The sequence below is a fragment of the Desmodus rotundus genome, chromosome 1 (assembly GCF_022682495.2).
Source record: "Desmodus rotundus isolate HL8 chromosome 1, HLdesRot8A.1, whole genome shotgun sequence".
Taxonomy (NCBI): domain Eukaryota; kingdom Metazoa; phylum Chordata; class Mammalia; order Chiroptera; family Phyllostomidae; genus Desmodus; species Desmodus rotundus.
Genome location: NC_071387.1, coordinates 3,509,744 through 3,533,022, shown reverse-complemented (window position 1 = coordinate 3,533,022; position 23,279 = coordinate 3,509,744). Strand labels below are relative to the sequence as shown.

Sequence of the window (23,279 nt, the reverse complement as noted above, 5' to 3'; positions counted from 1 at the left end):
AGGAGCGACCAGCCTGTTCAGCCAGTCACCGGCAGCCTGGATGGCAGTTTTCCACACTGCTCCCAACCTCGTTCCCTCCCCACCTCACAGCCTGCGGTAGAAACAGACAGCACGCTGTTCCCTCCAACCCGTACCCCCAGGCCCCGAGCTGGGAACCCGCTGCAGCTGGGCTCGATGTGCAGCAGACCCACGGCAGCTCCAGGAAAGCGGCTCCCTGACACTGTGGATAAAAATCCATCAGCTCTACGACGTCTAATTGCTCCCAGTTCAAGAACTTGCAAAGATTCCCTCTGAAGTTCATTTTTATGGTTACATTACACATCTCTGAAAACCCCGGTCTCCACAACAGCATCACTGACAGCCCTCACTTAATCACGCCGGCAGAACATATATAAAAACAAAACAGCTAAAAAAATCACTCAGTGTTAGTGAGCAGATGTCTAGCCCATTTGCAATTAATACGACCCACTTCCATACAATCAATCTGCTTAAAATTCCTGGAACAAGATGTAAAAGTTAAGATGCAAATGTTCCAACTTTAATGAGAATGAATGGAAACTATAAATCCTCTCTCCCTTTGAGGGTAGGTACAGTCTACAGAGAAGTCCCAACCGCACGCTAAATTTATCAACAAAACAATCAGTAGATAAAGCCTGTGTGAAAGAAGAAAACAGAACTGGGGGAGTGAGAAGTGTATTCAGAACGCATTTCCCACCAAAATTAAATGCTATGGAAACCATGGCTCTCTCAAGAAGCAGTTAAAGAAACCTTGGCTCACTTCAGCACATCGCCCCCCACCCCCACCCCGCCCAGAGAGCGACCAGTACTGACTGGGAGCTTCTTGTACTTGTTTGACCTGGTGGCCTTTCCATGGACAGTGCAGAGGGGGAGAGACACGACCAGGACTTTGGGACTTCCTGGGTTCCCCTCCCAATCCCAGCCCCACTACTTAACATGACCTCCTGAGTCTCGTTCTCATCCGTAAGACGGTGGGAACACCTCGCGTCGAGGGGCTGGTGTGAAAGCCCAATCAATGAGCATATATTACAGTTCCAACCACACGGCAGGCATCTTTGCTGGTGGCAACTATTACAATGCTACCCATGGCTTTTCTAGAATCAAGACAGGTCTCCCCTTTCCCTTCTCTGTCACCCTGCTCGGGAGGCCCTGGTGGCTTCCTGGCACCTCAGCCCCGCTGTGATGGTGCAGCTGTGAAACTTCTCCTGGAGTCTGTATTTTCACAGGCAAGGCAGGAGCCCCACTGCACTCCACCTGAATCAGACACCCCAACCCCTCCCTCTACCAGCACTGGGGTGGACTTCTGAATGAAACGACGAAGAACTGTCGGCACCATTTCTGCCCCGGGCTTCATTCTCAGCAGTCATGTGCAAGGTGGCCTCTGTGCCAGGGGCACTTGTAAGCCCTGAAAACATGACGAGGAGCGGGAGAGAGTGTGATAAAATTCAGGTGTCCTGGGGGACTCAGAGTCTCGCAGGAGACGGCTCACGGCTGAGAGCAGAGGAGCCAGGACCCGGCGCCGAGCCGCCTTTCCATCCCGGGGAGCAGCAGTCTGCAGCTGCGATGGGCAGAATCCCTGCGCGGGCCTGCAAAGGCATGGTAAGTCCATAGCGGGCTGGCCGTGCCTCAGAGGCACCCCGACCCGCGAGGCCACGTGCTAGAGCAGAGAGAACGCGCACTGCACAAGGGGGCAGAGGTGGAGCCGCAGCCTGGCTACTGACTCGCTAGGTGCCAGGGACACCGCTTCCCTCTCCAAGCAGCACCCACTGCTGAGGGCTGTGAGATCACACTGCAAAATAGCACCTGTTCACTTAGTAAATGTCGGCTGGCACGCGGCGTGTGGCGGGCACCATGAGAGGTGCGGGGAGCCGCAGTGGGCAGAACAAAGTCTCTCCTTCACAGAGCTCACATTCTAGCGGGTGGAGAGTGACGGTACGCTAGTAAGTAAGTAACATGCCATGTGGAGAAAGTGCTGTGAAGAAATAAAAAGCGCGTCAGAGACAGAGGGGCCGGAGGGCAGGGTGCTGTGGTCGGGGAGGACCTGGCAGCCTCTCAGGAGGTGAAGGGAAGAGCAGGAGCAGAGGGCACAGTGGAAACAAAAGCCCTGAGGCAGAAGCAGGCCTGAGGGGCTCCAGAGGGGCTGCCAGAGGAGGTGCGTCAGGGGCAAGTGGAGGAGGTGGGGTGGGAGGTCCTGGGCGGGGGAGGGGACAGGTCACAAAGAGCCTTAGAGACCATGGCACGGGGTCTCTGAGTGCGAAGGGGAGCTGGAAGAGCGATCTGGGTGGAGGAGAGACAGGGTAAAAACAGTTCTCCGACAACAGCATGTAAAGAGGTCACAGAGGTGCAATATAGAAGCGGAGAGGCCAGGTGGGAGGATGGTACAGAGACCCGGGGAGCACCAGCTTGACCACGCCCCCAGGTGTGGGGCTGAGCAGGTGGGAAGTCAATGGGCTCTGGATCCACTTCTAAGGAAGAAGCCACAGAAGGTGCCAGTGGAGTGGCTGTGAGGGGGGAGAGAAAGAAGAGCAGGTGGGGCAACAGGAAGAAGGGAAGTGCCGCTCAATGATGCAGGGGCCACCGCTCAAGCGGAACGCCAACAGGCAGCTGAAGTCTGGAGAGACCCAGACCACAGGTGACAACTTGGGCGCCACCAGCAAACAGAACACAGTCAACCCCAGGGTGTATGCAATCACCTAGGAGGCAGGAGAAGGCAGAGGAGGGACCAGGCCCCAGAGTCCAGCTGGGGGTGGGACACGCCTGTGCTTTGGGGAGAGGCAGAGGAATCTGTAAAGGAGGCTGAGAGGAAATAGCTGGCGTAGTGGGAGGAGATCCAGAATAAACAGGTGCTAACAGCGTGGAGGTTAACTTTAAGGCAAAAGCCACACGGCCCCTACTCCAAGTCTGCCCGACAAACCTCCCCTCTCCGAAGCTGACGGGCCGGAGAAATGGGGGCTCTGAAGAGTGAGTATGAGCAGCAAGTAGTTGCCTTAAAAGCTGAAGCAAACGCTGTCACCAGCATGAGGGAAAAGGAAGAAAAGTATTTTCATCTTGTGTTTAGAAAAAAAAAGCCCCACTTTATTACAAAGGACTTTTGAGCAGAAAAAAGGAATTTTCTTATATTCCCAATGTCTATGACCAACAGCCTGCATGGTGAGTTAAGTCAGGAACGAGGCCTACGAAGTTTCAAGGCCTTCAACAAACGCCTACGAGAAATCACTGCCCTACCCCTGCGGCCATCTTGCCGGTGGCTGCCGGGATGAACCGGGTGACCTGCACAGCAGCCCCACACGAGAGGCCTCTGACCGGCTCCACCGTGCAGGGAGGGAATGGCGGCACAGGGAACAAAGTGACCTCTCAACGCCATGCAGCCAGAAGTGGCAGAGCCAGGGAGGGGACTCAGTGGCCCGGCTCCAGGGCCTGTGTGCTCATTAGTTTGCTAACGAGGCGGGACGACAGCTAGGATGGAGATGGTAATGATGGGAGTGCCGAGCACCGCCACTCCCACAACTACAGACAGCCTGACTAGTTCAATCAGCCTCAACAGCGTTCACTAAGACAAGGTTCACGTAACTAACAGCACGCGGCCACATCAGATGTGCAAACAGACGTGCCCACGTGCGCCACATTCATGAACACGAGCCTCTGCTTCATCTCGACACGTGGACACAACGCAAAGGTTAAATGGAGGAAACACCAAGCGCGCGGACTGGGAGCAGGGAATAAAGGAAAACGCAGAGATAAACTGCTTTTAAGATCAGCTGAAGATTGAACACAGCTCTGGAAGGCTCCGATTATTTACATGCTTGGTCTATGCAGTGTAAATCCGAGCTAATGAGATTCAATTGCTGCGCATAAATCTGCAGCAAGACAGCCTGATGGTCTGCAGGACGCAGCAGCCTGGGCTCCTGTGTGAGTAACTCTTCAGAACCAAGATTATGACTCGGGAAGAGTAACATCATTTTGCTGCACATTATTGATTGCAGCAGGTGTTGAGAGAAATGGCTCCATTTGGTCAAATACAAACTGAGACAAGTTACAAGGGGATGAAAGAATCTATTGATCAATATCGTTGTTCTTCTAATAACAAGATCAGTGACAATAATTTACGCCGTCTCTTTGTCCCGTGGGAGTTGCGAAGTCCTGAGAGCAGCCGTCTTTGTGAAGTGCCAGGCCCGCACCGCGGGCGCTGTGAGGCTACCGACGAGGTGCAGCGCGAGAGCTGTTACTGGGTACCCGGCCGGGCCACGGCACTGCCCTCCCAGAGCTTCGTCATGGCTCCGTGCCCCCACCCCGTCGTGTGCGAAGTTGCAGCGACTGTCAAATGGCGCTTTAAAGCCAAGCGATCCGTTTAAGATCAGGCCACGACACTTCTGCACACTGCTACCCCTGCAACGCAGGCACACACAGTACTTTAGGAGCAGAAAGGGAGAAATCATCTTGACCTGGAGAAGGAAGGGTGGGCTTCTTGAAAGTTACGCCAGACCCCAGTGTCAGAGGCTACACGGCAGCTTTGCCTGCAGGGGCAGGAAGCGGACGGGGACACCACGGGCAGAGGGAACAGCGGGACGAAGCACAGCAGCAAACGGACATGGGAGTGTTTGGGGATTCTTGTGGTTCCCAAGGAGCTTCTGGGAATGAGGAGGTATCTCCGCTTGTCGCAGTGAGTGGGAAGAGCTACAGGTATTTAGCAGTTTGGGGCTGGGGATGCTCAACCTTCTGCATATGGGGTATATGCAGTTCCCTGCGAAAGAAACTGTCCATCCCGAAATGCCAACCGTGCCTCCATGGAGAAACATCAGAGAGTGCTGGGGACACCCAGGCAGGTGGAGGGAGGTAGGAGGAAAGAGGTTAGAGGTAAACTCTAAACTCTAGGCCAGGCGATAAAGACCATGTAAGCTCCTCCAAGGAGGAGGGCTTTCTCCTACAAACAGCAAGGCACCCCCTGAGTAGCACACTGGCCTGGGGAGAGCGGCACTTTAGAAGGATCACTCAAGTGTGGAAGATGGAGTGGAGGCCAAGCGTCCAGAGACAAGGAGGCCAGGAAGCCAACCGGAAGCCAGCAGCAGGCAGAGCTCAGGCACAGGGGTCGGGAGCAGGGCAGGCGGGCAGGGGCCGACCGGACTGCGCGGGCAGGGCCACCAGCCAGCACATCGGAAAGAGTGCATGCGTGGCTCACTGCTGGGGACCACAGCACAGTGTTATTTTCCACACAGTGTTTGATCAATAAATATTTGTTACAAGAACGAAGGTAAGTATTGGAACAGAGAGCTGTCCAATTGGGGCCTGAGTGCAAGACAAGCAGTCTGGAAACCAGATACCTGACAAAAGACCCAACACTCACCATGAAACAAGATTAAACTAGCCCACCTGAAAACTTGCTCGGGCAGCTTGGGCACAGCGCGCTTCCGCAATCCACTGTCCTGCGTTTCGAACGCGGTTTCACCCTGCTCGGAAAGGCAGTGTCCCCTGCTTGTCCCAGCCAGAGGTTTCATGTAATGCGTTCAAAATGTTTTAAAGTGAAACCCAATATAACACCTTTGGAGCCAGGAGGGTTTTCTCCAACACTTAAATTCACCACGGTAAATGCCAGGCTAACCCCTGCAGACCCATACCTGCAAGCATTGGCAGAACGCGCTTCCCAACTTCCTGGAGACAAATGGAATTGAAAAGTGTCACAGGAAACTAAGACATGAATTATGGGCTTTAAAGGCTGTCGTTATAAAGGACAGAATCTGAGGAGTACTGAAATATTAGCATTTCCGGGGGATTCTGGGGTGCCTAACTGGACTAGCACTCATTTGGACTAAATGTTTTTAGGGAATCTTAGGGAAACTGTCAATGAACGTTAAGTCCTAAACGCACCTTCAGTGACAGATGTGAGTGCATCACCCACTGCCTCTGGGCACGCCTGTGCCGAACTACAGCCACCGAAACTAGAGCAGCAACACACACCGGTGATGACATTTGTTAAAGAGAAAGAAAGAAACAGTATGAACTACTCCCCCCTTTTTGCTATTCTAAAAAACGTCTGCTTGTTTATACTACTCCTTGAAATTAGTTCTAGGAAAAACCATGCTTTTGTCAGAAAATAAAACGATGTAACTCAAAAAAAATTTTTAATGTCTTAGCTGTCAAATCTGAAGCGACAGATGTAACGTCTATGTCTGTTTTCAAGCCGCCCCCCTCTGGTGCCCGAAGGCATCCTCCATCCCGCCTGCTCCCCTGAAAAGGCCCTTGCCTTTGCAAGCGGGGTTCTAGCTTTCACCTGGAAGCCACCGAAATTCACCTGGAAACGAAGCACAAATGTTGTTATCGGATGAATACGAAACAGGAGCACAGAGAACAGAACCTCCGTCAGCAGGAAACCAGGAAGCCGAAAGGGAAGGGCCTCAGAGCCCCAGTTAAGGACTGAGACGGGTGTTGGTCACCTGCTTTGGGGATGAACCGCCCTTCCTCCTGGAAGCCACAGACCCTGGTCCCGAGGAAGGGGCACATGGGCACACCCACACACCAACACTGCTGGGCTTCGAGGGTTCCTGAGGCCTAGCCACCGCCTCCAAGAGTGCACAGAGCCGAGGTTAAGATCCTGGAAATCACAACAATAGTTGATGTCAGAAGTTAAATAGGAACGGGACAGGGACTCCCATGAAGTGGCATTTGTGTGTCTTAAAGGAAGGCCCTATCTACACGGAACCGTAAATCACGCGCCTCCAGCAGAGAGAGCTGAGCACAGCTCTGGCCTACGTAGTTCCTCAGAAGCACTGCAGATACCTCGCCCGAGAAGCCTCAGAGAAGCGGGCAGGAACAGTTGCTGAGACCGTGCCTGGCTCCCTCCCGCCCTGGTACAGCTGCCACTGCTGGTCTGCTCAGTCCTGAGTCCATCTTGGGGGGCGGGAACCCCCAGGGCCAGGCGTGCCTCTGGGAGAGGGAGTAAGAGGGGTCAGGGCGAGACAGGACGGAACGTTGGGGTAGCTCATTAATTTTTTTAAACAGATGAAAGTCTGAGCTCTTGCTCTGTCATGACATGGGGTTACCTCCCAGCCATGTGGCCTGCAGCTTCTTCATGCCTCCGCTCAGTCACCTGGAAAACGGGGATAAAGCAGCCTCCCTCCTGGGGTCCCGGGCAGGGCTGAGAGGCAGTGTGTGCGACTGAGCTGGGTGCCTGGCAGTGGGAAAGCTCTCGCTAAACAATGAAGCTTAGTGAAGAAATCTGTAACGGCAAGCCAGTATTTCTGTACCCACTGAATTTTATACTTGAAGGGACAGTTTTTCTTTCTATAAATTTTAATCCTAAGAAGGACTCATGATTACAATTTAAAAAACCAAATAATAGTTAGTGTTTCATGCAGAAAATAAAAGAATGCCCCCCGGGAGATCAGCAGAGCTCTGCTAGCCGAGGATGCTAGAACATGCGGACGCAGGGTCATGTCCCCTCGGTCCGCACCAGGAGTGCGGCCTCCCTCCGGGCTCACGTCTCTCCCCAAGAGCTCACCTCGGTATTTAAGCACCTTGTACTTTGGTTTCCTTTACACTTGCAGGGGGGCCAACCTTTGGGCGTCTCTGGGCCACAATGGAAGAATTGCCTTGGGCCATACATTAAATACATTGCAACACGTAATCACAAAAAAATCTCGTAATGTTTTAAGTAAATTTACGCTTTTGTGTTGGGCCACACTCCCAGGCCATCCTGGGCTGCATGCAGCCCGCGGCCGAAGGTTGGACACGCCTGCAGGCACACAGGAATGTGAGTAGTTATGTCACACATAATTATCAAGCACCTACTCTGTGCCAGGCCCTGGTCTAGGGGCTTGGGGACACGTCAGTGCACAGACAAGCTCTGTCCCTTGTGGAGCTTCCAGTCTTCCCAGAGGTAACACTGGACAAGCAAATCATGGACTATCTTGGAGAGAGGTAAGTAGTATACAATCACAAAGGCATTCCGGGAGATGGGGGCAGCTGTACATGCCAGTCAGGACAAGCCTCACTGAGAGCGACACAAGAGCGAACCCTGCTGGCCGTGAGCACAGGGGTGCCCAGCGAGGGACAGGGCGTGGAGTCAGGGCAGACGGTGAGCAGACGCACGAGGACTTGGGCTGTCGGGGAGGGAAGTGGGGAGCCACTGCAGGCTCTGAGCAGAGCAGACTCACGACCTGACTTCCCCTTCAAAAGCCTCTGGCTCTGGGTGGAGAGTCGGAGGGAAACGTGGCAGTGGGGGGTACTGTCAGGAGGCTGCTGTGCCGACCCAGGGGACAGGCTGCACAGGCCTGGGCCAGGGTGGTGGCAGTGGGGGGAGGGAAGGGCAATGGTCACATTGTGGATCAAACGCATACAATTTCATCTAATGAACCAATCTAAAAACGCATGCTTAAAAAATGTAACTTGTTCTGAAATAATTTTGGACAATTTCAGACATAGAAAAGTTGCAAAAACAGTGCCAAGAATTCCTGACAACACTTCACCTGGATGTCCTAAATGTTAGCAGTACACCCCGTGAGCTGGCGCTGGTGGGCGCAGATCCGCTCTCTGCACACACACAGGCGTGCACCCCAACAGTCAGGCTGTCTGTCGCCAAAGTTTGCCCATCAAGACTCATCCCCCGATGAGTCTTGATTCTTATGTGAAGCAGTTACTGCTACGGTGGCTGCCAAATTTTCCCATTCTTTGTACATTCACTAGCTCACATTCTACCATAAAGAACAGTTTTCCTCCAGCTATTGTTCTGCTATACTGATACCTCCATTTCTTTATTAATTTATTTCTGAATTACTGTTTTCTCTCTGGGTTATAACCCACTACTACCTAACTCATTTTGGTGCCCAGTGGTCCCAGCTTGGCCGGCAGGGCCCATTTCAAACTGGCTTCTTTTTTTTTCTAACCCAACCCAGTCATTCTTCAAGAATGTCCCCTACGTCCTGGTACAGCGAGATGTTCTGGATTCACCTTGTCCTCTCTCTTCCCCCGTTCTGGCGCCAGCCACTTCTCCAGGAAGCCTGGTTCCTGAACAGGAGACTGGTACTTAGAAACTCGGACGTGGACAACGGGGGCTCTGGTGCTTCCCAGAGTCTCACAGCTCCCCCACCTCTCAGCAGACCGAGCCGGCACCTACGTGTGTGTGTACTTGCACACTGCTACCTATTTCTACATCTTTCTACTATATATATTTGAAGATAATCAGTTCATATTGTCACTACTGATTCCAACCCAACACCAAGAGTTGATTCTAGCGTCCTCCTTTCTATATTTGTACTGTTCCTCTCCAAAAGGGAGAGACCTGGCTCCCATTACACACAATTTATTTCCTTATTTGCTCAACCCGAGAACACACAGAACAGCTGCAGAATTGCTAACTCATACTCCTGGGAAAAGCTGGCCAACCACCTAGGGTTCAATATTGGTTCACAGTTTCCACAGTCCTCAGCCTCAGGATTTAGAGTAAAAATGCTGCATCCAAAGGATACTCCTCCTCCAAAGAGCGGCTGCATTCTTCATTTGAAATACAGTTAGGGTTATTTATTTCCATTTGCATTCTATTTTTTAAAATCCACTCTTGTTGATCAGATTGATTTTTTCAGCATGTGAAATATTACGTCGGTTCTAGAAGTCAGAACTCTACAAATAGGAACACTCAGAGGCACGTTCTCCCCCTGCACACCTCCATCCGACCCATTCCCGCCTACCGCCCCGCTAGCCAGTTTCTTTGGTTCCGGCTCATCTTTCCTGTGTGCTTCCCTCCCCACGAGCAGATGACAGACACTCTGCATCCCTCTCTCACAAAGAGAAAGCACAGTAAGGATACTGCTGCTGCACTTGGCTTTCTTTCTCTTAACAGTATGTCCTGGAAATCACTTCCTATGAGCCATGGAGAAGGCAAGGCAATGGTGCGGCTGTGTCACCACTGCCTGTCACTCACTGTCTGCACGGGCAGTTAGGTGACACCAGTATTCTGAGTCACAAACAAGTCACAACCAACAGTTCGTGCACACGTACTCTCGCACTGCTGGGTGTGTGCCTTCAGGGGGACTCCTGGGTGCGGTGCTGCTGGGTCAAAAGGTAAGCACACGTGGGTTAATCAGACACCCCTGCAGTCCCTCCAGATCAGCGGGTCGGCCTCCAGTCCCACTAGCGGCCTCTGACATCTGACTGCGTCTGCTTCCTCCCGGGCGCGCTCGCCAGCAGAAAGTGGTGTTACACTGTGTAATTTTTGCCAATCTGGTAGGTGAGAAATGGCACCTCAGTGCAGTTTTAATTTGCATTTCTCTAATTATGATAAGGTGGAACATCTTTTCATATGTTTAAGTACCATTTTTATATCTTTTGGTGGGGTGAATTGTCTGTTTCTTTTCCTCATTTTCTACCCCATTTTTGGTCCTTTTCCCTTCACTTGTAAGATTTAAAAAATGATCTTAGGGGTATTAGCCCTGTATCTCTGATATATGTTGCAAATATGTTCTCCCAGCTCATCAGTTGTCTTCTAGAAGACTATGTTTTCTGGCTAATTTTTTTCCCTTTTACAACTGAGGCCCTATGGATCTCAGATGCTACACCTTCGTAGCTACTTGAGTCAATTTTAGTCTGTTTTATTCCGCTTGTCTGCTTGCTATCCCGCAGGCCACAACGGCTTCAGTCAGAGGTGCTTTCGCAAGGTGTCCGACCACAGCCCACACGCGGCCCAGGGTGGCTACGAATACGGCCCGACACAAAATCGCACATTTACTTAAAACACGATGGGACAGTTTTGTGATGACGCGCTGCACTGCACTTAATATCTGGCCCAAGACAACTCTTCTTCCAGCGTGGCCCAGAGACGCCAAAAGGTTGGGCAGCCCTGGTGGAGTGTGTTTTCACGCCTGACAGGGCATGTCCCTGGGTAGCTGTCCCTTCTCGTGGGTGCCTATCCTTTGTTGCATACTTGTTTTCATAGGAACTTTAAAAAAGTCTTTTCATGAGCGAGAAGTTAAACGCATTCACATTTATGGGTATGACTGATACATGTGGTCTCAAGCCGGTCATATAATTGTCATATAACAGCTTTTATGCGTTGTTGCATTTCCAATGCTCCTCTTTGCTCGCTCACTTGTTTACTTACTGCTTGACTGTATTTAGGAAGGCTTGGACCTCTGTTCTCCTGCTTCACATCTATACACTCTAATGCCCTTTGCCCCCATTTCCAGCATCTTGTGGGCCAGTGTGGGGCCAGTTTTGAATGGCACTTTTGAGTCTCCTCTGTCACACGGACGAGAACCAGTGAGCTTGCTTGGCTTTCATCGCTACCTCCCCCTCCTCCCACTTTTGTTCCGACGGTCCCCCCCGTGCTAGAAGCTACATGCTGCACATTACTACTTCATCCTCGTCACCGTCCTCCTTTTAGTCTCCTGTCCACACCTGAATACGTCACATGCTCACTCTCAGTCCTTAGGCTGAGGTCCCCCACGCCGCTCTCCTGGCTGGATGGAGCTCACTCTCCTGCGGATTCCTTAAGATGGGATAACAGGTATGGGCTTCTATGTCTGAAATGCTATTTCTCTGGCCTTGATGCTTGAACGACATATGTATCCTTAAGTCACACTTTCTTTGACAGTGCGGCTCCATCGCTGCCTCACTTCATATATTGGTTTCAAGACGTCTGATGCCAGTCTAATTCTCCTGCCTTGTCATTTCTTTGATTTTTTTTTTTTTTTGCTTGGAAGCCGTGGGGATTTTCTTCATCTCTGGGGTCTAATAGCATCACTGGTACATATCTTAGACTGGACTGTCTCTGGTCAATTTTCTCAAGTACCCAGTGAGTCCTTTCGGCATGGACACTCAGACGCTCTCTAGTTTCCAGATACTGCAGTTTTACATGTTAGTTCTGTTCCATTACTTTGCTCTTCTTCTTCACAAACGCTAATCATATACATGTTTCTTCTTCTTAGTCTTTTGTGTTACGCTTCAGCAACCTTCTCTCTGACCCTTTCCTACTTTTTTCTGTATCTTATTTTCATTCTCTTGGTAGTTTCCTGGCATTTCTTCAATATCTGTTATTAAATGTCACTTGACTGTATTTTTTCCTTGAGCATCTGAAAATTTAGTCAATTTCTGAGATAATTTTATCATTTTTACTTTTATAATAAGTCCTTTTCATTTCTTCACATTCTTTGCCTGTTTCTATCTTTATTTTCTGAATTTCTGACTCAAGACTACCTTTCATCTCCCCACACACCTGAGAACACTGAAGTCAGCAAGGGGCACATGTCACACACTCTCCTTCCGTTCTGTGGTGCCTGTGTCCTTGGGGCAGGGGTGGGGCGGGCGGTCCTCAAGTCGTGTTGCTTAGCCCTTCAACATTTTATTATGGAAAATCTCAAAGATCTAAAGAGTTCAAAGGATTGCAGGGTGAACACCCATATCCCAGGAGCTAGGGTCCATAACTATCATTTGGTCCTACTTAGTTATTACGTGTATCCCTGTCTAACTCTTCACCAGTCCACCTCAATTCCACCAGTTGGGAGGCTGGACCCTCCCATTGGCTTTTGCATGGGGTCTGCGACAGGAGTTTTGAAACGGAGCGCTCTGGAAAGCGGAAAGGCGGCTGGGTCTTTCCCTTCCTCTGGGAGGGGGACGTGTCACTGGTTGCCAACAGGCCTGCCAGCGGTGGCCAGTGCTGGCCTGTAAGCAGAGGTCTGGAGTCAGACAATGACTGGGGACTAGCTAAGCCACCTACGTCTATGACAGAAGAGGCTCCTGGTGCAACCTCGAGCTGAGCTGGCAGAGGGTGACAGGGTGACTTGTCTTTGGGTGTCTTAGAGGGAATGGGCTTTGAGGCAGAAGCTTGCTGTTATTTCCAAAGGCCTTGGTGAACAGACTTTTGTCCTTGTGTCACTTTCAGTTCTTGAGCCTATGCAGCAGCTGTAATGAGACGATTTTTGATGTCATACCCTGACTTTTCCTTTCCCCTTACTTTTGTTACCCAGATATGTTAGGCAGAAACTTGCCCTCAAATAAAAGATTCCTTTCTTTTCCACCGAACTCTGTCTTTGGAGATTTGCTGGTAGGCGACGAGCAGTAGGACACCCCCACCCCCAACTGGTTGGGTTTGGTAACAGAAAATGGCGATCACGACGGAACGCTAGCGGCTCGTGGCAGGCCCACTGCTGGAGCAGTGGGACTGTGGGTTTTCCCAGTTGCTAGGAAATCCTCTGCATTTGAAAGCTGCAGACATTAGTACACTTCATCCCTAATCGCTCAGCGAGAATAACATGGAATTTAATGTTTAAACACTTTTTGAGGTAAAGTTTGCCTAGAGCAAAACATACAACTCCCACCTGTGCCGTTCCTGGAATTTGGGAAACGCACACGGACACATGAACCTCTATGGATGCACAGGACCCCCTCCCACCCCCCCGGCCAACGCCATGCTGATTTTATTTGTCTCCGTGTGGGCCTGTCCCAGGGCGTCATCGGGGCCTGTCATCGGGGAATCAGACAGCAGGGACTCTGCGTGAGGTCTCTTTCCCACAGCAAAGGTCGATGGTGAGGGTGTGAGTGACAGCCCACTACAGGGCCGGTTTCTTCTGTTTTGTTTTGGAGTGTGGGCATTCTTGGTCTTCTAGCTGTGCTTATGGTGCTTTCTGTAGTTTTACTTGTGTTTTTCTGTATTTTTTGGAGGATATGCGGGAGACTTGGATTTAGATAGTTACCCATAATATTTCTGATTGCAAACATTTTCAAACATAAAGGAACAGAGATTATTTAACAACCACCCAAATTAAAAAATGGTCAAGGTTTAGACTGTGCCACACCTGCTTTATCTAGCCCTTTCTTTCTGGGAAATATCTCAAAGCAAAACTCATACATGTTATTTCAACTTTATACACTTCAGTGTCCATCTCTCAAAAACAGACTTTGGTTTCATAACCATGAGGCCATTATCACATCTAACAGAATCTCCAACAATCCCTTGGTATCGTTTGAAATTTAGACCATGCTCAAACCCTTCAAAGTGCTTTAAGAATGCTCTTTTGAAGAAACCAAGTTAGCCGTCCTGTGGAATGGCCAACATTCCTTTGCTTTTCACTTTTTGACTTTTTTTAACCTCAAACTTTTAAATCCTTAATAAACCTCCAGTCATTTCACTGCCATTGCAACGCACGTTTTTGGAGCCACTTCTTTGAAATTTAGTTGGACACACTGTTTCGAATGCTCTTTAGGTTAAGGCAGACGTATTTCCCCTCAAAGCAGCAGCTCTAACGTTCTGGTTTCAGGGCCTCACTCCACTCTTGAAAATTCCCGAGGGCCTTAAGGACTTTAGTTTCCGAGAGATACAGCTCTCAGGATCTACTACATTAGAAACACTAGAAATACAACAGAAACGTTTAACACAAAACCACAAGCCAACAGGTGTTGGGGTGAGGACGTCATCTGACAATCTGTAGCCCCCGGGAAACTCCATGATGACCTTGTCAATGCAAGAGAGTGGAAAAGGAAAACAAGGTCTCAGTACTACCATAAAGACAGTTCCGACTTGGGGACCCCCGAAACAGTCTCTGCGCCCCCCATCCCTGGACCACGGTTGGAGGACCGCTGCCTTAAAAAAGGGTCTGATGTGTGAAAACAAATGTACAACTGTTATATGCCAAACACGAAGTAGAAAAGAAGAGCTGCTTTTTCTTGCACGTCTTATAAAGTGGCATTTAAAGAAGGCATTTAACAAAGAACTCCAATAACACTCTGTGCTGTGACGAAAATGCTAAAATACGGCACAGAGCCCTGAAGCGGGTGCTGTAGCGTCTTCAGAAACTCCTGAAGGACAACTGAAGTTACTATTTCAGTCTCTGTACACTGGGGAAAGCGCCCCTTAGGAAAACACCGGCATTTCCATGGGACGCCACAGCATTTGCACGCACTAAACGAGGGTTTCTCAGCCCTGGCAGTAAAGGGTGTCTGGACGGTTTAAAAAAAGATGTGTCATTCAAAAGCAAGGCATGAATATGTCAAAGGAACTGAAGGTTGGTTAAAATGTATATTTAGAAAGATTGACAAATGAGTTTTATATGTTGCAAATCATATAACCTATAAAGATTAATCGTATACAACATCAAGTTATCTTTCAAATATCATGGTTGAAGCTTCATCTTTTTCTTCTTTTCTAACATTTTTATACCTAGTGAATCAGTCAAAATTGTAGATTAATATTTTAAATGCCAAAAGAAGCCAGCTGCTTGTTCTAGTCTCTGACTCACTTGAGCTCTTACAATATTTTGACTGTTTAAAGAATATTAATAATGGGTGTTAGGTGGTAGATTAACTAAAACTAAATATCAACATAGCTAGATTTATTTTCGGATGACTGAGCTCATCTCTTCAAAGAAAGGAAACAGGATTTATTACATCACGAGTTACTACCTTATGTAACACCAAAGCAGCCCCCTGCCCGCCCTGCAACAGAGCGGAGAGAGCCCACGGTGCTTTGGAAGATTAGAGGCCGAAGGATTAGAATCGCAGCAGCTAGGGCTCGGAGTGTAGGGCTATAGTCAGCTGCTGAAGACTCACAAAGACGCTGAGGAAGTCAAGGCCACAAGCGTCCCGACAGCTTTGGAACCGAACTGGCATTAATGCCTATTCCTTCTCGCCCAGGGAGCGGGTCCCCATTGCAGCCAATATGGACAGACTGACACATGTGAAGAGAAAGATGCTTTTATCTGTCAGACGTGTCTTCACTCAGCGAATATTTCCTGAGCATCTGCTTGTCCTCCCCCCGCCCCCCCGTCCCGTCTCCTACGCATGCACTATCTGCGCGCCCATATGCACTAAGAGGATACACGTGAGTACTTCTGTGTCAGACATAGTGCCCAGGCCAGAAGGTGGCTGCTCCTCGATTTCTGAGGGGTTCTGCAGTCCCGATGCCTCCAGGGCAACGAGGAAAGGCCGGCTTAGCTTCAGGTGAGCCAAACAGACCCCAGCCGCCTAAAAGAGTGCCAAGTCCACCCTCCCCATTTCCTGCTGCCCTTCTAGGTTGTGAGGAGACCAGTGCTGATGGTGGGGGGGGGTCTCAACTACAGGCCACGGTGCATCCAAGGTCCCCTCTGCTTCTCGGTGAAGGAGGGATCACCAAAGCCTGCCTTCTGGTCGTGGGCTCTGTAGTTCAGGGGCTATCCGCTGTCCGCCATACGTGCACGGAAAGTCTGAAGACCCCTCTACGCTAACGTGCCCAAACCAGAAGACATCTGCATCAGCAACAGAGCCAGCAGGACGCGCTCCTAGTGGTGGCCAGGCCACTTCACCACAGCCACCTCTGGACCCCCGAGTACACCCCTGTGGGCACCACGCTGCCACAGTTCACAGCTTGAGCGGTACTTGGGAACAGTCATCTGCCCCTCGGCTCCCAATGCTCCCGCCTCCCCCAGACCAGCCTGCTCTGGCTCCACAGTCGGGCTGCGGCTTGAACGTACATTTGGGTGTAGGTGACACAGCGCTCACACCACCAGGAATGAAAAGCATCAGGAGGCACCCAAACATGCAGGGGCGGGGAAAGAATGAAGTGGGCGTGGCCACAGGAGGGACATCACCTAACAAAGAAGATGGTCCCACGCCAGACCAAGCACAGGCCCATCTCAGGAATGACACACACAGCAGGAGGCTGCTTCATGAGGTTCAAACCCACCAAGGCCAAACAGCACGTCACCGGGGGCCGTAGGTGTCTGCAGGAAGACAAGGAGCAGAAGAGGCGGATGGCCAGGACGGCAGTGACTTGGGAGGAGAGGCTGGGACCGGGGAGAGGCAGGAGGCACACAGGGCTTTGTTCTGCTCTTACGCTGAGTGGTGAGCGCACGGTTTATGGTTGACATCCCACGGTACATGACACGCACTCCTCTGAATTTATCGAATTACATAATGAGGTTTTAAAAAAATCATCAGCCTGGTGCCGGGTAGTCCAGCTCTCACTTGCCACCACCACGAGCTGTACCTGCCGCAGGACGAGCACCCTGCAGGCCTGGGAGCAGTGTCCTGTGCCTGCCCCAGGAGGGCCACCGGTTTTCTGACTAAGGATAGAGTGCAAGCCAGTGGCGCTAGGGTGGCTGCGAGGACCCTCTACGTCAGCTCAGGCCCTGCCCAGTCACCCTTGTTTAATCGGCAGACTGCTGCTTTCTGGCCCGCCTCTCTTCCCCTGGGGGCCGACCCCTCTGCCCCATGCACAGGGGGCTGCTGAGGTGTGACCCTCCCCCGCTTGGGTTGTGTGAGCGCAGGCATTGGATGGAAGGCAGCTGATGACAAGTCATTTGGGGCTCAGGGTCCCAGAGGACCACTGCCTGCTCCTGACACCCCTGGGACCACCCCGGAGTGTGTCCCTTCTGGCAGGTCAGCTCTATCTTCACGTCTGTGAGCATCCAGCATTGTTATAAATAAAGACAAAAAACGAGCCCTTGTCTTGCTTGCGTTAGAGCAGGTTTCTGTGGACTGCACTGGAGGAAGCCTGGCGGCCTCCCGAGGAAGCTCCTTTTGATTGAAGAACAAGGCGCAGTGCAGGCTTCGGCCAAGGCAGGCCAGAGGAGACATTGGCAGACACCACTTGGGCGTGCCCAGACAGCCTGATGGGTCGCTCCCACCTGCCCACCACCTGCCAGCTTCCCGGGGACATGGCACTACAGGCGAGCGCAGTCCATCCCAGCTTGGCTCCAGACAACATGTCCAACCTTTGTCCGAACTGCTGGGATAGTGCCTTGCAGCCGACGGCGCAGGGACCGGGGCACTAGCCAGGGGAGCGGGGGAGTTGGCAGCTGCCGATCCTCCCGGATGGGAATCCCTTTTGGGCTCAGGATGGGTGCGGAGGCAGCAAAGGGCCTCGAGACCTGCAGTCTATAAAATGCCATCTTTGAGAAGTAAAGGCCCAATAAAGCCATTACATTGAAAGTATGATTACCCTCCTGGTGATCTGATGCTAAGGCAGACCACCCACTGCTACTCCTGTTGGTGAGCTCCCTCTTCTGTGAATTCCCCAGTCCCCTAAGAAAGATAACAACTAACTGGCCAGACCACAGCGGTCTCAATTAGCCTCTCATGGGTGGTTGGTGGAGGGGTAAAAAGGTCATAAAATGGGATTCTTCCCCGAACTGAGGCCCTAAATGCTCTCGTCAGTCTATTAAAACAGCAGCTCCCTGAGAGAGCAGGCGAGGCCCACGGTCACGGTGAAATCCACACGGGCTCTCTCAGGTGGAAGCACTGCTAATATCCCAGCCCTGTTCACCGGTAATCCAGTTCTCTCCGCTGCTCCCTTCAACGCCAAACTCCTCCCTCCCTCGTGAGGTGGAAGCTCAGTGATCCAGGAGTGATGAGAACAAAACTATTTCACGGAGGACGCGTTCATTTTTATCTTCATTAACTCTTTGGTCCTTGTCGAGTGCGCTGAAAGCAGGGTTTGTTTTAGCTGCTGGGTCTAGACGAGCTTACAGTTTAGAGAATTTCTACACTGAACGGAGGCAGAAAATACTTCATGTTCTGCAGGCAGATACAAATTGTTTTTCTATTAAAAGAACACTGCATTATCTCATTCACTGTATGTTTTAAGAGAATTTTAAAGAATGTTACCCAGATAAATTTTACCCCCCCCCCCAATAAAGTATCCCACGCTCAACAAGCCCACTTTACCTTTCTTAAGAGAAAGAGGCGTGCGCACACGGTCAGCCTGTGCCCTAGGCGGAGGGTGGGAGCACACGGCAGCTCACCCTGGGTGATGCTCTTGACAGGAGTTTACAAAAGTGCAGTGCTGAAGTGTGGGCTGTTCCCACCAGGCCCCAGAGGCTAAACCACCCAAAGGCCTGGAGGTGCCTCCCTGACACCCATCAGGACCCATCGCTCTCGTTCAATTAATTCTGCTTTCCGTAAAATGTGGTGCTCCTCAAAATCTGTGTTCAGGGGGGATTCCACATGTGCATATTATTACACTGACCCTTAGCAGGGCCTCTCACCATTCAGTCTCCACGCCTTTCTAACGAATGAACGGACTAGCACATCTGTCCCATTCTGTTTCCCCAACACCCTGTCCTCGGTGAACTCACACAAACACAAACGTCAGTGGGGAGCTCATGAGGCCGACCGGCTCGCAGCAAACCAACGGAAACAACAAAGGTGGAAGTCGTCAGCGATAAGGTCTCAGAACACTTTCCTTAAATATGTAACGGATTTCGTAAGTGATTTCCCACAGACCCTGCTTCTGTTTTAAGAGGGTGCCTTCACTAGCAGGATCCAACGGCTGAGCTGCCTCTTGTCTTTGGGACACCACAGAACAGACTCGCCAGACCACCAGGAACTGACCGGAAGGTGAAATGGTCTCAAGTGTCTTTCCTCTCTGGTTAACACGTAGAAGGGCTCTGCAATTTGGTTCAAAAGCAAAGTTTCAAAGTGCAGAATTTTTAACCTACAGAATGCCAATGAAGAGAAACATGCTCTTTGCCACCAAACTGGGATTTAATCTCCATTCTGTACGTCCTACAACGTAGAACCGGCGTTTCAACCCTGAGGCCAACTTCCCACCACACACCCTGCAGACGGGCAGGGGGAACTTACCAGAAGCATTGCTGATGTTCCATTGGGTCTGGATAAGTGGATGGACATCTCAGGAAACATCCTGTCGATGCGGCTGATCACATCATCGACGTATCTAAGTGGGAAAAGGAAATGCCGCATGTGAAACGTGCTCTACTCAAAGCAAGGCAAGTCCACGGGGGTCTAGAGCTTCTCTTTCCAACTTAACTCTCAATTAATGGAGGACATTTGCAAGAAGGTAAATGGGGTATCATGGCTTTTGACAAAAATACTATGCCCCTGTCCCTCCTCTTGCCTTCCAGAGCCAACTACTTTTTAGCGATTTCTTTGGTATTCTACCTAATGTGTTTTCGGTATCAGTTCTTGCCTTTTCATCTTAGGCATGGCCCGGTGACTGTCTCCTACAGGAGATCAGAATTCGGCTCGGTCGCCGTGCTGGCTCCTGGGCTCAGTGTGGCGATGGAGGCTCCTCCCTCTGGCCTTCAGCATCAGGGTGGCAGCTGCTTCCTGGGGCTCAGCTCTGGCCGTCTCACCACCTTCTGTCTGGTTTCTCATCTCAGTCACCAGAACAACCAGTTTCTGGGACTGAACTCCTCCTGTCCTCCACACCTGAAGTCATCCCTGGTTTCCTGGCGGCACGCTAACCAATTCAAGTTGTATCACGATTTGCGCTTACGCAGGTGTTCACAGCCTGCATGCTCTGGTATCTGAGCCGCGTGGTGGCTCACGAGCGAGCTGGTTTGCTGGGGGCGTGGCCTTCCGTTCTGCCTTGCCTCTCACTTGACCCACTGTCTCGGCACCGCTCCACCCTCCGCCTGACCCCACACCTCTCTCAGCACAGTCACACACAATGGGTGACTTGCCAGTTCCAGTTTCCTTGGGGACCTTCCTCCAAAAGGGAGCCCTCTGCCCCTCTGTCCCAGAGGGAACCTGCATCTCTTAAGGCCTAATCATCACTGAGACAGCCAACCGGAAGCACTTGGCACAGATCTGGCTCATAGGAAGAACTCCAACACTCTGCTCCTGGTACATCGTGGGCCTCTTCTGCAGGATGGATCCTCCCCTGCAGGGGAGGCACCCTGTGGAAAGGGGCCAAGCCACAGCATCGACAGAGCTGGGTCTGGCTCAGATGCTTTGGGAGTGAAATCATACCGGCCTCTGTGCCACCATCTAATCCACTGGCCACAGAGGGGATGCATAACACAATAGCTAGGATGCAAAACTATCCATTAAGGATTCTGCATTGGATTTTGTAGCTGCTGGATATGACAAATTAAATTACGTGTCCATTAGATAAGGGACACAGAAAAGCTCTGCTCTCTTGGGGGAAGAGGGACATTAGCTCTCCGCTCACAACATGAAAAGATTTCAGTCTAAAACCTGGGGCTCCTGAGAGACAGCAGGCAGCGTAACGCCATTCGTTGAAAAAGTGAACACAACCTATCAGCTAGGGAAGTCAGAGAGTAATCCTACTGATTAACTTCCCGGGTGTTCCTTAGAGAGGTCATGCACAGTTCTGAGCTTTGAGCTGAAGGAGGAAGAGAAAAAGACAGAAGGCCAGTGGTAGACCAGGAGTTAGCAGTCAGGAGGCGAGCAGAGACACCGGAGAGGAGGCAGAGGCGGAGGTGCGCTGAAGGCTATTTGCTGCTGGGGGAGAGGGCTGGGGAGACGGGCGCTCTTCAAGAGCACGAGGGACTTCTGTGGACGCAGTCCCGACAGCTGTTGCCCGCCCCCTCCCTACCCTGGAAGAACCGTAAGATGAGGATAAGGCATTAGAAGGCGAACCAGCTCAGAAAGAGCGAGAGGTATTTCTCAAGAGCCCCATTCGCATGAGTCTGAAAGGGGCTAAGAGACCGTGACCAGGAAACCACGCCTCCCGCCCCAGTGGCCTTCCAGGTTCACGGCAGCATGATGCACAACTTGGCACTAGGGCCTAAGTGCTACGAAAGGTGAAGACGGAGACAGGAGGACAGGGACTCCTTTTCATCACTGCCTGCCGTTTCTCGTTGTGGTGGAAGATGCACGGCAGACACCAGGTCCCCGGAAACGCTCCCACACTTCTTTTCCAAATGCAGTGCGTAGACTAACTTCAGTTACTTCAGACTCAGCAGGAAGCAGAATCCGCTGTCCTGAGTGAATGGAGGTCACTGCTAAGTGTATGCTAATGGCAGGCGTAGGCAACGCTTCTGAACCAATCCACAATCAATAGCCATCCCAGCTCTGGACAGCAGAATGCAAATGCGCACCCAGAACTTCCATACAAAGGTAACTTCATCACTTGCTCTCCCTATGCCCTTCACCTTGACGGGTTCAAAATACTTGCTGGAAGACTTATCTCTTTACTAGACTAGGAAATAGGGAACAAGTAGGTTAAGCGATGATTCCAAGAAACCAAGAAACCAAGCTCGGTGTGTAGATTTCTAGGGTGCCTTTAGAAAGGGCCAGCGTTCTATACGGGCAGACAACACGTGTCCCTTGCCATTTTAGATTTCTCTTTAAATTTTTTTATGAGTTCTTTACTTGTAAAGGAAGACAGTGGCAGGAGAAGAGAGTTCCTAGGAAAAATATCTGCTGTCAGCATAGGAAAGTGGAGAGGTCTGGGGTGGTATTTTTTCTTCCCAACCCAGGATCACAGAACAAGCTCGGTAAACTCAATCCAAAGATTTTATTAAGCAAAACTAAATTTCAAGGAGACTGTTTTTCAGTCACATGCCTAACATAAAGGAGATGCAAATTTCCTTTTTTACAGGTGACATTATGTGTCTGCCAAAAAGAGAAAGAGAGAAAGTGAGCTGTGCTTTAACTGAGGGAACAACAGCTAAATCCTAGAAGCAAAAATCAAAACATTTCATTCTCAAGTAGACCCAGCTTTCAAACGCAAACCCCTACTTGCGACTTGACAGAAACGCAGAGCTGGAGACAGAGGACACTTTCCTTCTGCCGAGGGGCTGGCACGGGAGGTGGCTCGTCCGTCCCAGGTGCCCCTCAAGGCGGAGCTCCCCAAATGCTGCCTCCCAGGCCGGCGCCCGCTGAGGCGCAGGGCGCGGAGTGCGGGGCCAGGGACAGGTAGGGAGGCCGCTCTCCTCCCCCACGCCGCCGTATGCTCCATCCGCTCTGTGGCAGGATCGAATTAATTTTTACCTTCGGAAACCAGGCAAACAAGCAGTAACGCAGCAGTGGTGACTCGTTTACACTCGAGCAGATGCAACATGGAAAGATTAATTTAGTGCCAAATTGAGCAGTGAGTCACAATTTGCACATATCTGTCAACCTGTTAACAGGGTAATAACTTGGAGAGATTGCTGTTCCTATTTACATTACAGAAGCCTGTCGAATGGAGAGCTGCTGGGTTCTCTGATGCTGCTGGCTTGACGGCCCAAGAACGAGGCTAGGAACACAAAACCCTAGAAATCACAGGTCCACAGCAAGGTGTGACTCATCACTTGGGTGTTTTCAGGCAGAAAATTCACTTTCAAGCAATTAAAGAACCCCACCTCCCTCCCTGCTCCGCAGTTCCAGGAAGATTCTCAGTGGTTTCCGACCCGTTCTCTCCCAGGACATCCAACAGACTCTTCACAAAGCTTCTACAGGCTTCCCTGGACTCAGCTCCAGAACCAGTTACCTCGCCACCTCTGCTGCATCAGAAACAGGCAGGCCATTCTCAGATTCCAACATTAATTTCTGAAGCCCTTAAACCTTGTTCTCTTCTGATTTTCTTCAACTAGCTTAGCCTGCTCCTTTAA

At 50.9% G+C, this 23,279-nt stretch overlaps 1 protein-coding gene across 3 annotated transcripts in view; it reads right to left on the bottom strand.

The window, feature by feature from the left end:
* The window catches only part of MED27 (mediator complex subunit 27), a 172,518-nt gene that overhangs the window by 38,781 nt on the left and 110,458 nt on the right, over nt 1-23,279 (bottom strand). For all 3 annotated transcript variants that reach the window (XM_024562011.3, XM_045196710.3, XM_045196712.3), the window contains exon 4: nt 19,558-19,651. In XM_024562011.3, the coding sequence (XP_024417779.1) occupies nt 19,558-19,651 (94 nt within the window). The remainder of the gene's footprint in view (nt 1-19,557; nt 19,652-23,279) is intronic.